This window comes from Macrobrachium rosenbergii, chromosome 25 (genome assembly GCF_040412425.1).
Source record: "Macrobrachium rosenbergii isolate ZJJX-2024 chromosome 25, ASM4041242v1, whole genome shotgun sequence".
Classification (NCBI taxonomy): domain Eukaryota; kingdom Metazoa; phylum Arthropoda; class Malacostraca; order Decapoda; family Palaemonidae; genus Macrobrachium; species Macrobrachium rosenbergii.
In genome coordinates, this window is record NC_089765.1 from 48835306 (window position 1) to 48855305 (window position 20000).

At 36.6% G+C, this 20000-nt stretch overlaps 2 protein-coding genes across 8 annotated transcripts in view; both read right to left on the bottom strand.

Moving 5' to 3' along the window:
- Positions 1–20000, bottom strand: part of LOC136852640 (CCN family member 2-like) — a 942669-nt gene that overhangs the window by 298889 nt on the left and 623780 nt on the right. The gene's annotated exons all lie outside the window — the stretch shown is intronic.
- On the bottom strand, positions 5022–5743 carry LOC136852257 (uncharacterized). The gene is made up of 2 exons (XM_067126710.1): positions 5668–5743; positions 5022–5368 (listed from the first exon to the last, which is right to left on the bottom strand). Exons 1-2 carry the CDS (start codon positions 5741–5743, stop codon positions 5022–5024), a joined length of 423 nt encoding a protein of 140 aa, XP_066982811.1.

Genomic DNA, 20000 nt, shown 5'->3' on the forward strand with positions numbered 1-20000 from the left:
CATACACACAGGCATACACACACACATATACAGTATATATATATATATATATATATATATATATATATATATATATATATATATATATATATATATATATATATATATATATATATATATATATATATATATATATATATAATATATATATATATATATATATATATATATATATATATATATATATATATATATATATATATATATATATATATATATATATATATATATATATATATATATATATATATATATATATATATATATATATATATATATATATATATATATATATATATATATATATATATATATATATACACATACACAAATAGACACACACACACACACACACACACACACACACACATATATATATATATATATATATATATATATATATATATATATATATATATATATATATATATATATATATATATATATATATATTAATATATATATATATCTGCCGTGGTGGCGCAGTGGTATGATCTTGGCTACCAGTCGAGAGGGCCAGGGTTCAAATCCCGCCGCTCACTGATGGCTCCGATCGCGCCACTGCAAAAATCCCGGCAGCCCGTCAACCTAGCGGTCCAAAAAAACCCGAGAGGTTCAGTAGGAGAAATAGGTACTAGCCCTAGGGCTGAGAGTTAAACTGTGGGCTATGACACACTATACGTGTCATATATATATATATATATATATATATATATATATATATATATATATATATATATATATATATATATATATACACACACACAGTTGCAAATATTAGATGATACATGAAATATACAAAATTACATATATAAGAATAATGGCAGGTCGCCAAATGAGAGTTCTATTCAATAAAAAATTTTACTTTATTGCACAAAAAGTAGGCAATTCAATTAATAGAATGCTGACTTCACTCTCATTACATGAAATTACTGGCGTAGTTTAGCAGCATAACAAATTACTAAGTCTAACTGCAATAAAGATATTAGTGCTACAATTGAATAATGCAACATATTGCCAGAAGGTTTTTTGAATACAAAAGTGATTCCTTAGGACTTCCAGCACAATTAGATTTATTGAAAGGTTGCAAATGTCTGCCGCCATGGGGCAGACTTCTCCAGGCAAGAAGGATGGCAGGAATTTGAGGTGAATACTATAACGTGTCAGGAAATAGAATGACCTAAGTAAAGCTTCATGAATAATGGGTTCTTTCCCTAGCATTCAAGGCACATGGGAGGAATAAATTAATTCACTATGAACAAGGGACCCTTATGTCACTAAAATTATATCACAAAGGGAAAACACTTTAACACTGGGAAATGGGATGTCAAGAAGTACTTTAGGGAGAGAGGAATGAGGAAACTTGAAATAGGAGATTCAGTATAAGGAACAGAGAACTGGTAACACTTGAATGTCTTTACACATATCATGGGTTGCCTTTGCAAGTGCACTTTTGCAATGATGGCTGGATGATGTACAATGTCTTCCTTTGGTTTGATTATGGTTCCAGTTCACAGAAAAGACTGCCGTGAAGAGCAGTGGGCTGATCGACATGTGGCTCAACCTCTGATTAGCTGAGACTGCTCTCATGACGACAGGGTAACAGACTGAGCACGGGGATTTGTCGTGACTTCCTTATATGACCCCCAATTCCACCTGAGGGGCGGGGGGACACTCTGCTTCCAGCATCTGGCCATCAGCTGATGTCTGTAAAGATCATTCTAGAAGAGTACAAGATCTCAAACAGCAGGGGACAGATAGAAAACAGGGATTAAAATCTGAGATGTTCGGTTTCCCTATTCTAAGTGTCCCCTATGGGCCAATCTAATTCGCTACCTGAACCCTTGTCTTACCGGCACTCCCAAAAGTGCCCACTCACTTCTCCTATGGTGGGGTCTATCTAGCCTCCCCTCTCTGCATAGGATTCTAAACCCTATTATGTGTCAGCAAAGAGGCAAGGTGGCGAATATCCGTAAAAGCTCCCCCCCTTAACCAGACATTCCTCTCCCTTTCAGGCATGAAGGTCTGCACTAGAACAATCAGCCAGTCTCGAGTACATTACTTCCCTTCCTCAATGGGTCTTGCCTGTGCAATGAAGATGCATTAAAGCGATATAACTAACTTGCTAGGAGGGGATACAAATTTACTAGCTAACTTAAATTAATTCCCCTAACACTAACTCAAATGTGTCTGTGGGTATTTAACTAGCTGTCTCTGATGACAGTCAAAATGCATTCCTGGCAAGGTTTAAATTGACAGTTGCACATTACCATTAACATTACATACAGTATGATCAGGCTGCTGCAGCACCAATTTAAGTGACAGTGATTTAACTTATGCAATATTATTACAAATCAGAGTTCTTGTGCTATGATATGCACAAAACATTTTAGATGACTATGCAACCTGAAGGGTTAATGAGTGCAACTCAATGTATGAGGGGTTAGGACATGTCCTTTAGCTTGCAAGGTTAGAGGGCAGTTCTAACTCATTACATCTTATTTAACTTGGTAGTAGAACCCACGACGGAGGCACCCAAGCAACCTCCTCTGGATTTTGTGGTGCCTGGTATGCTCAGCTAAATGAAGCACTGTGCTAAGAGTACCATGAGCTCAATAGCTCTGATATATGGAACAACATTTTATGACTACATTCTTACTAAAATTCTTTTCATTAAAATTACAAGGTTGATACTACTATTTTACAGGATCTTGTCTAGGATGTTAGTCAGGGGTTTACCTGATCAGAGATCATTCAGGCAACCTCCTCTGGGTAGGTGCCAGGATCACTCTGTGATGGGAGGCACTGTGCTAATGGGATACAAGTGTCAAGGAGCGCTCCTGGCTCCAATAGGCTTATTGGACTTTTTCCGCCCCTTCTTCTTCTTCTTCTTCCGGTTCCTCCAAGATCTACCTGCAAAGGTCCTAGGAGGTGATCAGGGCACCAACTCTGGAGAAGGCCAAGGAGTGCCATCTGGAGCAAAGTCAGGGGTAATCCTGTGGGCTACTGGAAGGCTCCCTACTCTGGTTGCTGCGACAACCGCAGCAAAGGCGGTAACAGTTTCTGCATCTCGACAAGACAGTTCCTGGTCGACCCGAGAATGTGCAGCAGTAGGGTCTGCCTGAGGTTCATCCTCTGAGGACTGAGGTGATGAGGAAGAAGAATTATTGGGTGTAGGAGGTTCACAATTTGCAATGACCAACTCAAGTAAATTTGGGTGATCTCCAGAAGGAAGATCGGTGATGGGATCTGGCACTGGAACTGGCACTAAGGCAGGGCCAGGCACAGGGATCAATTCTGTGAAATGCCCAACGTTCATGGCGGATGGAGAATGGCACTGCTCAGGGCACTCAAGTGGCACTGGCAGAGATTTTATGTCTGGAGGGCCTGGCACGGAGCCTGGGGGTACATCGTCCCTGGGTGACCTTGAGTCGGGCTGGGACAGAGATTCCTGTCCCAGGATGAGGTCTTAGCCTCCAGGAATGTCTCTGGTGGTGGTGACAGATGTGCATTGCTTGCTGGGGCATCCTAACCAATTCATGGAGTGTACTTTTATTTTTCATGTCTTATATCTGAAATGTGACTTGTCACCTTTCTTTCACTAGATGGAGGGAGTTTTTGGTGGCCATCCTTTCATGAAGAGGGAGGAATCAGCTTTGGTTGGCACTGGATGTGCCTCTTCCATTGCCAAGTCTGGCTGGCGGAAAGTGGGCCTGGTGACAGTGGCACGCCTTCCAGCGTGGCTCTGCTCTTGTCATTTGATGTTGCAGCTGATGTATTCATCGTGCAGGTAGCCAAGGGGGTTGGGGGAGGACATCCCCAGAGGAGATCTCGTCCCAACAGGAACTTAACTCCATACCTAAATTTACTTACCATGCCAATGCATTGATTTTGGGTGCTCCAAGGTGTTGTGACCTGGAGCTTGACTGTAGGAAGAAAGATAGTCAAATCCTCCACCCAAGACAATGTCTAATGAATCTTCTCTTCTATAGTGGCACTGGCTGGCACTTGTGACTTTAGAATAAGACAGCTGTCTGACATGGTGCCCACCATAGCCGGCAGATCTACTGGCGAGCTTGAGCCATCAGTGGGTACCACTGCGACTACCTGAGTATCAAGCCGCTCAGGGTGAGGATTTTCAGCAGGCCATACTGTAGTGGACGTGCACTGATGACTTGGACATGCTCACTAGCTTTGCCATGCTGTGGGCAGGCAGGATATCTGGCACTATAGTGACTGGGATCACCACAGTCTTTGCAGGGACCCTTTGGATGGGCTTGTCTGACTACGGTGTCAGTGTGGGGTTGAGGTTTGCTTAGAGGTTGATGGAGATGAGCCATATGGCTTCTTGAACTGCTTAGAATGGTGCTTCTTGGTAGCTCCCCCTTTAACGTGGCACTCAGAGTCTGAGTGTCCAATTTTGTGGCAGTGGTTACATGCTGGAGGTTTAGAAGAGAGTCTGTTCTTCCAGCAAACTGACCGTGAGAGATGACTGGGTGGCACTATTCATTGGTGAGATGTGACGGAAGACGGGTCGAAGGTTTCCCAAGCATCAGTCATATGACGACAGCCTTCCATAAGGGTCTTGGGCTGATTATCGCTGAGATACATGGAAAGGGACCCAGAAGCACACTGGGAGAAGTCCTCCAGCATCGTCCAGTTAAAAAGGTCCTCAAATTCAGTGCAGTTCAGGGTATCGAGCCAGCGCTGACCAGCCAAGGTCTTATGATAAGCCCATTCAGCACAGGTCTGACCAATTTCTTTTGGGAGACCCCTCCACCATTGTCTCCATTTCCCCAGTGTAATTTTATATGCCTTGGTTATGACCCCCTGAACTTCAGCCATGTCTTCCTTTTTCCCACTACCCAGTGTGCGAAGGGCAACCTTAGCTTTACCTTCCATATGCTTAGAGAGAAGCAGGGCCCTCTCCATCTCGGTGGTACTGTAGTTTGCAAAAAGTGCTTCTACCTCCTCCAACCATGCCTCTGGCTCATCATCAGTCCACTTTGGCACCAGTGAGTTCATACTATAGGGGGATTAGGCATTGCAGGTGAGGGGTTTGGGGGTTGTTGTTGGGCCAGAGCCTCAGCATTGTCTTGTCGGGATTTCTCCAGCTCGAGCTCCTTCTCCTTCAGAGCTAATTCATGTTGCCATTGCTTTTCTTCCCTTTCCAGTTCATACTTCCACTGTTCTTCTCTTGCCTTCTTTGCTGTTTCTTTTTTTTCCAGTTCATACTTTCTTTGTTCTTGCTCGTGTTCCTTTTTTCTTCCCTCTCTGCTCTTTCTCTTTCTTCCTTTGATTCTCTCTCCTTCCTCTTTCTTCTTACACTTGTTCATATTGCCTTTGCTCCTCTCTTTCTTGTTTCTCCCTTTGGAGTAAGGCATCCAGCAGTGTCTGTACCTGCCTGGCAAGCTCTCTTCTTCCTGTGAAACCTGCCTCCTTCACCAGATTCATGAAGGTTTGGTAATTTTCTGCTGACATGGTTCTGGTAGTTTACAGCATATTAAAATAGCCTGGGAATGAAAGCATTTTGGGGAAGTGTCCCTTACTGGATGACACTGACGGAATGGCACCTTTCAATAAGGTGGAACTGTGGCTGAGTGTGCTGTTAAAAGGGTCACACTAAATGGAGTGGTCCTTGGTGAGTGAAGATTCTTTGGGACTCACAGACACCGTAGTAACTCGTGGTATTATGGATGGACACGTTAATGTGGCACTCTGTGTCTAAATGAACAGGTGCCATTGTGTATTGCATGGGACTCTTTCTTGTGGCACTAGGGTGCTGGTATGTTCCAAAGAACGACACTGGCTACATTGCAATAAATTGCATGAAAGAAAATAAAGAAAATGAAACTCCGCATGAAGCAGGGTGCATGCAATGAATGAAAGAAAATGGGGTAAGACACTTTATGTGGGTTACTCAGCTGGCAATGCACCAGATTAGTGGCACCACGAAGCGGAAATCCCTTGGTTAGCACTCATGAGCGGCTAATTCCTAAGAACCAAAAGTTGAGGACTTCCTTTCGATATGAGGGAGGGAGTCTTGGCGGGGCTGCAAGATCAGTGTCTGCAGTCACCCTGGATGAAGTGGCATTCGTCGACACGTGCTTGGAGATATGCACCCAATGAGTGGTTGTTGCCTGCAGGAAAATACAAGGCTTGATCATTACCCACGGTGCAATTTCACTCAACTGTGGTTAATTTCAACTCACAACCAGGTTTGTTCTGTGATGCAGAGGTTTGTGGGTTTAGAATGCCTTCCTATTCTTTTAAGAAATGGCTCGAGCACCCACTCAGTAACCTAAAAGTGCTTAATGAATGAGCTTGTGAGATATTTCCCAGAAATAATGTTGACGTGAGTGCTTAAAATTGTGCCCGCACTACGCGTAAAATGAGTAAAAGATTAAAAAAAAAAACAAAAGTATACACTGATGATTGTAGAAGCTATCCCAGATATTTTATTTCACATCACCTTGGGTTCGGATTTTGTTTTCTGACACTTTACTGTTGAAAATCAATAGTTTGTATTCATCAAGTGATATATCTACAACAATTAACAAAACATGCCCCCTATAACCTTGGGTAAAAGTATAGCATACTTTTAAAGAATAACTGAACTCTCTCTCTCTCTCTCTCTCTCTCTCTCTCTCTCTCTCTCTCTCTCTCTCTCTCTCTCTCTCTCTCTCTCCCGAATGAGTAGCATTTTAAAATACTACTTAGGAGTTCGCATTTTAATAATACAATACTCTACTCCTTCAAAATAGATAACAATAACAATAATAGAAGGTGTGTATTTTCGGTTATTAACAACTCGCTCTTTCCCTCTCTCTCGACCGAGAAGTGTATATACAGTAGTATAATGAAAAGTATACTCTTTGACTAATGCAATGGGCCACGCCCTCACTGGCTGCACCCTTGCTTATATAAAATGTGTGTATTTGTCTCTGAATTGACAGTAATTTATACCAATTTAAAGTACTTGGATAATTATTCCCTAACTTTAATATTGGAACCTTGTGCAAATAAAAAATAAGTAAGTGTACAATGAAAGTGCAGCGAGGCGAATGACAGATCAGTGATTTGAAATGGTTGTCTGTTGTGACAGTAACAGTTTAGCCAAGATGGCTGAATTGGTTTGACAGTTCAAGGTCGCACCTACACGTGCGAGATTGTTGACAAACAACGAATACACGATGGCCGACGAAATCATGTGTAAATGTGTACAAAGACTGGAGGCATGGTGTTGGCTGGTCGAGTGACGTCACTCGTATGAACACATGCACTCTTTCATTACTTTACGATATAAAAGGGAAAGCACAATTTTTTTCTGATGGAATGACACATGCATATGCATAGACTTAAATTACTTTCTTAAAACACCACTAATAAGTTTACGTTACTTATGAAATTGGAAACAAGAGTCGAGGTGGAGGCAAGCGGGCGAGACGGTTCGGCTGGCTGATGCAGTGGTGGCACAGGTCTATTCTTAGTGAGCTGAGAGTTGCCAGACATGTTATTCCTATGTCCTATGGACTTACAAAATGTCCCTTTGTCATGTCTGAGAGAAGCTGCACACACTTCGTCTCATGTCACATGAAGTAAGCTAATCTTGCTAGAAATTCAATTTTCATGCACTACTTGCTGGCATGCAAGGTGGCAAGTAAATCCTAACTTGATAACTTGCTGCTCTGACTACCTCAGGAGACATTCCCAGGTAGGACTTTTAAAAATGCTCTGCTGCTATCTGCTTTCACCTTTCCAATTTGAATTTATTCCCTATTCGCAAATTTGAGATTTATGCTTGCAATTTTTCGACACTTTCACTGCCTATTGCACTTCAGTATCACAAACACTGAGATTTAAAAACACATTACCTCATTCCTTACCAATCTTGCATTGGAGCTTTTGTTTAAAATCAAATGGTTTAACTTCCGGGTTTGAATTAATTTTGAACACTAGCTAGGCAATGCTAATTTTGCTAATTTTCTGCAGAATATCCTGGCATTTGTCGCCACTTTTACGTTTTGACCTCGGTTAGTTACTTTAGTTAGATAATAACTAGGATAAGCCTTGAATAACACTCACTGTGATCAGTCATAAATACCAGAATGATACATGAAATATACAAAACTACATATAAGAATGGTAGGTCACTAAATGAGAGTTATAATCAATACAAAATTCTAGTGTATTGCACACAAAGTAGGCAATTCAATTAATAGAACACTGACTTCACTCTCAGTACATGAAATTACTGGTGTAGCTTATCAGTATAACAAAATACTAAGTCTAATTGCAATAAAGACATCAATGTTACAATTGAATAATGCATCATATAGCCAGAGGCTTTTTTGAATGCAAAGGTGGTTCCTTAGGACTTCCAGTACAATTACATTCCTTGAAAGGTTGCAAATGTCTGCTGCCATGGGGCAGACTTCTCCAGGCAAGAAGGATGGCAGGAATTTGAGGTGAATACTACAACACGTGTCTGGAAATAGAATGATCCAGCAAAAGCTTCGTGGATAATGGGTTCTTTCACTAGCCTTCAAGGCACATATGAGAAATGAATAAATTAATTCACTATGAACAAGGAACCCTTGTCACTAAAATTATATCACAAAGGGGAAACACCTTAACAAGGGGAAATGGGATGACAAGAAGTACTTTACAGGGAGAGGAATGAGGAAACTTGAAATAGGAGATTCAGTATAAGGAACAGAGAACTGGTAACACTTGAATGTCTTCACACATACCATGGGTTGCCTTTGCAAGTGCACTATTCCAATGATGGCTGGATGATATATAATGTCTTCCTTTGGCCCTCACGAAACCACTTGTGGTTTGATTATGGTTCCAGTTTACAGAAAGGATAGCTGTGAAGAGCAGTGGGCCAGTCAGCACATGGCTCAACCTCTGATTAGCAGAATTTGCTCTCATGACGACAGGGTAACAGACTGAGCATGTGCATCTGTCGTGACTTCCTTATATGACCCCTGTGTCTGCCTGAGGGGCGACACTCTGCTTCCAGCATCAGGGCATCAGCTGATGTCTGTAAAGATCATTCTAGAAAAGTACCACCTCAAACAGCAGGGTGAAGATGGAAAACAGGGATTAAAATCTAGGATGTTCGATTTCCCAATGCTAAATGTCCCCTATGGGTCAATCTAATTTGCTACCCGAACCCTTGTCTTACCGGCACTCCCAAAAGTGCCCACTCTCTTCTACTATGGTGGGGTCTATCTGGCCTCCCCAGTGAACATAGGGTTCTAGACCATATTATACATCACCAAAAAGGTGAGGTGATTATCTGTAAATATAATGCTTATCATGAGCCAGTTATTGAGTCTAAATGAATAATATTGTTACTTACCTTGATATTTGTATAAAATCTGACTGCTATTGATTTTGGAAATCGTATAAAAAGGAAAAATGGGGATTAACTGAGCTGAGGGCTCTACTCACAAGGTATTTTTTAAGTAAACACGTTAGGGTAAGTTTAAGATTACGTGTATTTACAGTAAATAAACTATCATAAGATGAAATGAACTGATCAGGCAGGCAAGGCCTGAGAGGTTAATTAAAACTGGAAACACTTGAAGGTATATCTGTTGGTGTGATGATGCTGATACAAGACACAGTCAAGAGAGATTTCCATGGCTAACAAACCCTCTTCTAGAAGAGGTGGCTTCAGCAAGGATAATGACAGCGTAAAAGGGCTAAGCGCTTCACTGGTAAGAATACTAAGGCCCACTACAAGATAGGACCACGTTGGTAGGGCATGGCTCTCTGAAGGAGGTGGTAATGAAAGGAAGGATGATGTATCTCACTCGCATTCAGTTATGTCTCTCACACTTGTTCCATCAGTCGGCCCTTATATGACCTTGGTCAGGGGTTAGGAGGCCATCCACAGGTAGATGGGGCTGGTGTCGTTTCCCTATGCGCGCATCATTTATGAATCAAGTGCCAGGTGTTCTTTCCCTTAATCTGCATCAACAGCCCTAATCTGCCTCCGCCCACACTTAATCTCCTCACAACCTCGTGTCTGGAAACAAAGGGCTCCGCAGAGTTACATGTTCGAGAAGAGAAAGTGTGAGAGATATACAGAGTGCAATTAACAGATTAAGGAAGAGCCAATATTTCTTTCGCCCTTCCTTGTCAGGCAGTGCTAAAATGCACTGTTTTATGTTAAATTTAGAGTTTTTGGCTTGGATGTTTTGAGAAGATATAGGTATATAGTATATATGTATACTCATATATATATATATATATATATATATATATATATATATATATATATATATATATATATATATATATATATATATATATATATATATATATATATATATATATGTGTGTGTGTGTGTGTGTGTGTGTATCATGTACAATTTATCATTCATCCGTTATATATATTTCTAAGTAGAATCGTTCTTCTTCTGTGGCATACGCCATTCAATAAAAAGATAGGTTGAGCCGTGTGCACCTCAGTTCTGAAGTGTGCTTGACTATAATGAGAACATAATCTTTTTGTTCATATAGCCTGGAGGGAAGATGCAGATACCAGGTTGTTGAAAGACCTTAGGTTACATTACAGATACTTAGACTTCTGACAAACACGAGTCTTTGTTTTATATATATATATATATATATATATATATATATATATATATATATATATATATATATATATATATATATATATATATATATATATATATATATATATATATATATATATATATATATATATATATATATATATATATATATATATATATATATATATATATATATATATATATATATATATATATATATATATATATATATATATATATATATATATATTAAAAAGTCTGTGTTTATCAGAAATCTAAATATTGCAAGTAATGTATATCTAACAGGACCTCATTCAAGCTGGATGATATATAATGGAGATATTTATTCAGAAAAAGTTACAAGTTCTCATTATCAAGTATACATATGGATGCTTGATAATGAGGATTGTTTGTCCTAGAAAGCTTGTAACTTTTCTTGAATAAATATCTCCACTAGATACCATCCAGTTTGAATGAGGTCCTGTTAATAATTCTGTTAATGCACAGAACAACTGTGTATGTGATAAAGTTAATATATATATATATATATATATATATATATATATATATATATATATATATATATATATATATATATATATATATATATATATATATATATATATATATTTTTTTTTTTATATGTTTCCTAGTCAGGTAGATTTTAATTCTCAAATCTTATTACTTTACTCTACAGTGACCTTGTAACATAACCAGGAGCATATAAAACAGAGAGCAAAAGGAGATATACAGGAGCTTATGACTCTTACTCAAGGGGAGGATGTGTGAAACACGTGGGTACAAAAATAGGCATATTTACATAATAAACAAGTCAAAGGAAAATGAATTAAATAAAAGTTAAATTGCTGCTGCAGCTGAAAGTCCTCCCAAGGTGGGGAGGAAAAGCTTGTGAATGCCAGGAACGTGGGCCAAGGAGAATTCCGCTACTATCGTCCTTCTGAAACGATATGGAACACAGGTTACGGTCTAAGGCTGGAATTAGAGAATGTTATCTACTCGAGGATGTGCTGAGGGCGTCAAGGACAACCTCGAGTCTTGACTTGTGACTTGAGTGAGGGGCAGTGAACACATGGGCTGGGATTGAACCAAGGAACTCAGGGGACAGCAAAGGCACGGGCCCAAAGGTCTAATGAATGCACAAGGGCGAAAGTAACGTGACTAAGCAACTCTTTCAGGGTACTTTACAATCCCACTGGAGTGTCCAGCGCTGATGTTGACATTGGGGCTTCGTTCCAGTCCTTCCCAAGGGCGTCACCAATGGGTCCACGTGTGTTGTAGACAATGGCCAGCCACCAAAGGCGTACTTGTGGGTCGTAGATCGGGGGAGTGATGGAGGGGCGCCCTTGAGATGATATAGGGCTGCAGTATTGGCGTTCCGCTCACTCTAGGGTTGCACTTCACTGTCTTGCAAGGGATACTGGCCACATGGTTGGGTTACCAAGCAAGGGGCGGCAGTCCACATGGTGCGAAGGGGGTGGGGAGAGACGTCTTAACTAGTGTCCTCCTACATTCAGGTCCGAGCTGTGTGTGAGAGCGATCGTAGGGCGTCGTGGCCTTTTATTACTTTTGCTCGGGCATAGGGGGCGGTGGGCGGCTGGCTTGACCCAGGTCACTGGTCCTGTACCAAGAAAAAAAGTGCCAAGCAAGTTACTGCCCTAGGCGAAGATTATCTTCTTAGTGTGCCTTAATACCCCATGTAATGTCTGGTTTTCCACCCTGAACCAGATTTCACTACTACCCTACACAGGTTTAAATAGACAGAGGCCTATCTATCGGCCAACCAAAAGCAGAAAAGAGGTGTTTTATTAACTTAGTTTGGCGCTATTCTTTACAATATATATATATATATATATATATATATATATATATATATATATATATATATATATATATATATATATATATATATATATATATATATATATATATATATATATATATATATATATATATATATATATATATATATATATATATATATTCTTATGCTGTGGTTTTCATAATGCAGTAATCTCCCCGTGTGTATGTGTGAGTCGTTGTATACTGTATAATTTTGTATTCAGATGCGCATATGACATAACAGAGTTAGCGTAAGGTTGCAGTGATTAAATGCTGTGTGGTTTGAGAGAGGACATATGCGTGGCTTGTCGAGAGCAGGGACAGAGAGCCATTGTTCACTGTATACTGTAGCGTCGCGATTTGTTTAGTCAGTATTCAAAACTGCTGAGATAACACCTTTCTTGCATGACTCCATTAGTGTACAAGACGTTGTGGGAGGTATCATGGAAGTTGCCTAACATAATTCAGGAATTTTCCATAAGACAATATTTTTCATTCTTATTATAATAACTAGAGATTCTTTTGTTCTGAAAATATGTAATGATAAATATTATTATTAACTGTAATTCCACGCTCTCTCTCGAATTATCACTTTTAAAGAGTTTTAAAATAAAGATTTCGTCTAGAACCTGTTCACACACTCGACCCCACCCGTCTGCGTATGGACCCCATACAATTCTTACAAAGGGGCGTCATTCTGAGACCTATAGCTGTGTTGGAGAGAGGTGCGGTTCTCTCTCTCTCTCACTCTCCTCTCTCTCTCTCTCTCTCTCTCTCTCTCGCTCTCGGGACTTCGAATATCCTGTTGTAACGTAATTGATAATTTGGTAGACAATGGTCACTCGTAACCTTTAACTGTTTAATTATGTAGTAAATGTGTCTGAGTTATTTGAACAGTGTATTTTATTAAGTGTGTGTGTAACGGCGCCTGATTAAAGACACGAAGCATTTGGTACCAAGGTATTGTAACATAATTATTGGTTTTTAGTGCACTAAAAATAATATTTACAGTGATTGTACGCAAAGATACTTTTTCCCTTTTTAATCCTTTTTCATGTTGTTTGTTTTATGCTTTGTCTTTTGAAGAATTTTATAAATATGTGGTGTGTTTGCTATTGCCTTAATTTTTGCTTTACATTTTTTGATATTTAATGTTTTTGCAGAGTATATTTCTGTGTCTTTTGTATCCACATTTTTATATGATTGACTTAATTGCCTTATTTTGTTCAACACTTGGGAATTAATTTACTTATATTTCCTTTCAATCAAATTTTGTTACTTAACAATTTAAATTTTACTTGAATAATTTTTTTTATTAATTAATAAATTAATTTCTGATTTAATTTTGACTGATGATTAATTCAGATTTAATCCAATTTTGTTTTCTTTTCAAGTGATAATAAATTTCCCCGAGACTGTTAATGTCATGTATAATCTTTGAATTTAGAAATAAATTTTTTTATTTAAAATATTATATCAGAGTTTCATTTTATTGACCCACCAGTAATTTTGATTTGAATTAGAGATAGAGTGGTAAGTGAGATGTTTTCCTTCAAGTAACTGAAGTGAGCTCGAACCGGGGAATTAAAAATAAAATACTTAGATTTTATAATGTTATCAGAGTGATGCCCTTTGATTTTACCTCGCACCTATTTTAATGAACTTTTCATGACTGACAAGTTTTATAAGGGATTACTCTTGCCTTTAGAGAAATCAGTCATTTTGTATGTGTGATGAGGGTTCAGGTGTCTGGCTGTCGTGAGGTAACTAAAATTGTCGAATAAATGGTAAGTTTGGTAATCAAATATCAAGCACTTAGATATCAAGTTTGATTTGAAGAACAGACACTGGACACTTCTGTCACAATATATATATATATATATATATATATATATATATATATATATATATATATATATAATATATTATGTACATATATATATATATATAATATATAGTTATGTATATATATATATATATATATATATATATATATATATATATATATATATATATATATATATACATATACATATATACATATGTGTGTTTGGTGATTATATATATATATATATATATATATATATATATATATATATATATATATATATATATATATATATATATATATATATATATATATACATATATATATATATATATATATATATATATATATATATATATATATATATATATATATATATATATATATATATATATATATATATATATATATATATATATATATATATATATATATATATATATATATATATATATATATATATATATATATATATATATATATATATATATATATATATATATATATATATATATATATATATATATATATATATATATATATATATATATATATATATATATATATATATATATATATATATATATATATATATATATATATATATATATATATATACACACATATGTGTGTGTGTGTGTGTGTATAAATTAGAATCTTATTTTCTTGTAGTTTGCAAAAAAGTTTCACTTTTCCTAGTTCATTCATCATCATATCTTTGTTTGTTAGTGTCTATCCTTTGGCCTATTTACCCTCTTCTTAATAATTTACCGATAATACGACACAAGAGTTTCATCCTCTCTCACTCTAGATTTTTATAAAAGAGATTTATCTCATCAGTATCGCAAGTTCCAAAAGTTTTGCATAGCTCTCTCTCTCTCTCTCTCTCTCTCTCTCTCTCTCTCTCTCTCTCTCTCTCTCTCTCTCTCTACCTTTATTCCAGTATAAACTATCTTTCGCTCTCACAAAAAGTCAAATATTTTTCATCTTATATAAAATCCGTTCCCCATAATTCAACAATTGTGTCACGTGATTCATTGATGAAATAGTACGCATTCTTCCTTATGGATCGCCTGGCACGTAATTGTCTCTTGAATAACGTCAAACACGCTTGGCCAAGCATTCCATTAATGTGCTTTAGTTTCTTTCTCAATCTTGATATTCTTTTTGTGTTTTTCTTTTAACACTGATATACTTGTTCTTAATGTAAGTATGTATGTATGTATGTATGTATGTATGTATGTATGTATGTATGTATGTATATATATATATATATATATATATATATATATATATATATATATATATATATATATATATATATATATATATATATATATATATATATATATATATATATATATATATATATACTATCTGACCAACCCGGTACTGCCTGGAAAAACTTCTGAATAACAACCTACGGGTAATCCATTAAAACTCGGAATAACAGTCTTACGGGTGGTGGGAGGGAAGAGGGATGGGAGGAAAGAGGAAGAAGTGAGAAGATAGAGGAGGAGGAGGAGAATGGGGAATGGGAGGGGTGGGAGGAGAAAGGTTGGGGAAGCGGAAGGGGATGGTGGAGGAGGGGAGGAGGACAGGAGGGTGAATGGGAGGAGGGAAGGGGGAGGGGTGGCAAGGGAGAAGGAAGAGATAGAGGTACGGGGAGGGGGGGAGGGACAATGAAGAGAAGAGGGGATGGGAGGGGATGGTGAGGGGAAGATAAAGCGGGAGAGGAAGTTACCTTCCCCTATGAAATGAAGAATGAGGAGTATTATTCCTCACATTATTATGCATGCTATATTAACAGAAAATTATCACTTGGAAAATAATTTTTATATTAGACATAAAAAAGTCTTAATTTCTATAATAATAATAATAATAATAATAATAATAATAATAATAATAATAATAATAATAATAATAATAATAATAGTGACAAATGTTAGTTTTGTCACAAAAGCATTTAGTCTGCTAATACACCTGCACGGATGATAATGAGTTAGTCCTGATCTCCAAAGTTATGCCCATAACTAATTTTTTTTTTTTTTTGTGGATTAAGTACATAGATATGATGATGGTCATACCACAAGGCACTTCAGAATTTGTATTTTATTGGAAGGGCATGATTAAGATATGTTTGTCTTTAGATGAACACTGAAAAAATGTGGTAATTTCGACGCGAGTAGTTTTTTAATGAGAGGATAAGCCTGTGAAAGAAACATCTGGTCTGTTGGTAATTTTTTTTCGTGGCGAGAATTGTAAGGTCTGACTGTTGTGTTGGTAGAAGTTCTATTTTGAACTACATTGCTTTATGACTGAATGAAAGTAATTCTAATACAGTCAGACACATCTGTTTAATTTTTTGGATGCAGTGGGAGGAATTTAATGAAGTCATATGTCTGACAGCGCCTGGAATAAAAGGTGGAGCGTCAGTGGAAAATGAGAGCTAACCCAGAAAGTTGAAGGAAAAGGTGACATAAAAACGAAAATTTCATTTGTTTTGTCTGTTTTTGTGTCTGGCACGGGGTAGGGGTTTAATTTTGAATTATAAACCTTTCTCGGTTGATATAGAAGCCGTATGCAAAATTTTGTGTCTGTCGAGCAGTTCAGATTTCTATAATGGACAAACAAATATACAATAATTTACTTATATATATATATATATATATATATATATATATATATATATATATATATATATATATATATATATATATATATATATATATATATATATATATATATATATATATATATATGTATTTAATTTGTGTGTTAGCATAAATAGATAGATAGATAGATCGATAGATAGGTACATTAGACGGATATAATCAAATGGGTTGGGTCTAGAATTACCCTCCCGTTTAGTAAATTAGACAAGAAAGTTACGTTTGGAGTTCTTTAGTTGTTAGTCCGTTTGCCTGATTGTTCGGTCATTAAGGGAATAATGTGATAAGTTACGAGTGGATTTTTTTTTTATTTCGACAAATGGGGACCCAGAGATTGGCATCAGGTGATTAGAATTTGGGAGAGATTGGAATCGGCTTAAGGAACATTTTTTTTCATAGGGAAGAAGGATTGGGATGGGGCGGGATATACTGCTTTCAAGACTTCCAGTAGTTGTTATGGAATGATCTAAAGCTTATGCACTTAAGATGTATGGGGTGTCTCGTCGGTCACCCTTCCAGATAATGAACGAAATTTGTTCTTTTCAGTCAAATTCTAGGAAAATTGTAATGGGGGTAAAAAATCTGTCAAGAATGATAGTAAATATACCTAAAATGGTCTAAGGTAAGAAAGAGTGTGTGTGTTTAGAGAGGTCAAGGGCCGTGACGGGCAATGCTGCCATAAACAAGCACTGCCCTCCCAGAAGCGTGTATCAATCGGCTTGACCTCGTAAGGAAAGACGCCAGAAGACAAAATAAAAGAAAATTTTTCAGGATGACTAACCGGTTAGTTGGCACACTTAATGATTGTACTTCGATATTATGAAGTCAGATGTGAACAGGACCTTCAAAAGAAGACAAAAATCAAAGAAGATTGTTCTACATCTTTAAGCTGCAACACATTCAGCCTTGTAGTTATTCTCCTGATAACAAATAACAAGGACTGGAATATCAAGGAATATCAAGGCTGCCGATTACCGTAGCAATAAAACCAGTATATCTAAGAAGTCTTGTCAATATAAGTTGTCTTAAAATTCCGGTGGAAGAAGGTAATGGTATTGAGTACTTCAGTGTATTATTACATGATCATTATCTTTCCGAGTTTTGTGCTGTTGCTGTTAATATAAGGTAAAATAAGCGATTTGACTTCTAGTAACTAGCTTCAGTTTCTATTTACAATGAACTACTTTACAAGAGCATAATTCATTTCGTCAGTGTTATTAAAAAATATGTAAATGTTTATATTGTGTGTAAATAATGCCTGCTCCTGTTTTACATTCGACTTTGTACTAAATCATTTCATCATCGTCATCAAGACAATTGCTTTGGACTATAACGAAAATCTAAGCGCTTTTATTTCATCGCCTTTATCAACAGATCATTGTTATTGCTGTTGTTGTTAATAACTGTGTTAATAATGTCCTTTCTTTTTCTACTTGATCATTTCATAAGAATTCTTTTTTTCATAATCAGAATCACTGCTCCGTTGTTAATTGCTAAAATTCAAAAGTTTTGACTTTGTGTAAATAACCTTTTCCTTTCTACCTTTGATTTGTTTTATAAATCTATTGGAAAATTCTACTATAGTCAATATCTATCTGAATTACCAGCTCGCTGGTTTACTGCTATATATCTGTCCCAGTAATAGACAACGGGATATTGTTGTATGAGTGCGTGTAACATGAGCTTTGTTGTGAAGCGAGAGAGAGAGAGAGAGAGAGAGAGAGAGAGAGAGAGAGAGAGAGAGAGAGAGAGAGAGAGAGAGAGAGAGATTCACATGGAAAGGACAACTGAAACAGCCTCTGTAGTAGAAAACAGCATGATGCCTTTTGAAATAATAATAATAATAATAATAATAATAATAATAATAATAATAATAATAATAATAATAATAATAATAATAATAATAATAATAATAAAATAATAATAATAATAATAATAATAATAATAATAATAATAATAATAATAATAATAATAATAATAATAATAATAATAATAATAATAATAATAATAACAACAACATTTTTGTATACCGAAAATTAAGAATTTTATTTCCATATTCAAACCTTTAAGGGTACAATATATTACGTTTCTAACCACAATTGCAGCCCTTCCTTTTATAATATAAAAATCAATGATAAGAAACACTTTTACCCTCTACATGTATTGCATGATGGTTTCTGAAATAATAATAATAATAATAATAATAATAATAATAATAATAATAATAATAATAATAATAATAATAATAATAATAATAATTAATCATCATCTCATCATCATCATCATCATCATCATCATCATCATCATCACCGAAAACGAAGATTTATTTCCTTAACTAAATCTTTATAGATACAATATATTACACTTCTAACCTCCATTGCATTCCAACCCTTCATAATATAAAAAGGAATACGAAGAAACACTTTTATCCTCTACCTATATTGAGTCATCCTAATATACTAATCACATTATTCCCTTCGTCCCATCCCATACCCTTTCCGTGAGAAGGATATTATTCCGTCCACTGCGGCACAAGGATTAACTTAATTATTTAGTCCTCAAGTCCTTCTGTGTCGTTTCCCTTTGCCGTCTGATGGCCAGCTAGCAGTCAGGTGGTGTCCTCAGGAAAGGGGTTTGTGAAGCCCCTAGTAATACCCGAGGGAGAATGGCAAGTGAGAATGAGTAGGGAGGAGGCAGGAACCTTGGGAAGCATCTGCAAAGATGGTTGAGGTTTAACAAGAGAATGTGGTCAGAAAACTGCTAGAGACTGGGGTTCAGCTAGGGGAAAACTGAGCACAGAGCCTGCTAGAGACCGGGGTTTAGTAAGAGGAAGAATGTGAACAGAGCACCACTGGAGATTGAAGTTCAATAAGAGAAAGAATAAGGACATAGCACCACTAGAGACCAGGGTTCAGTAAGAGGAAAATGAACACAGAGCATCGATAGACTGAGGTTCAACAAGATAAAGAATGCGCGCAAAGCACAGGTAGACATGTTTAGTAACAGAAAGAATGCGCATAGAGCATCGGTAGAGACAGGTTC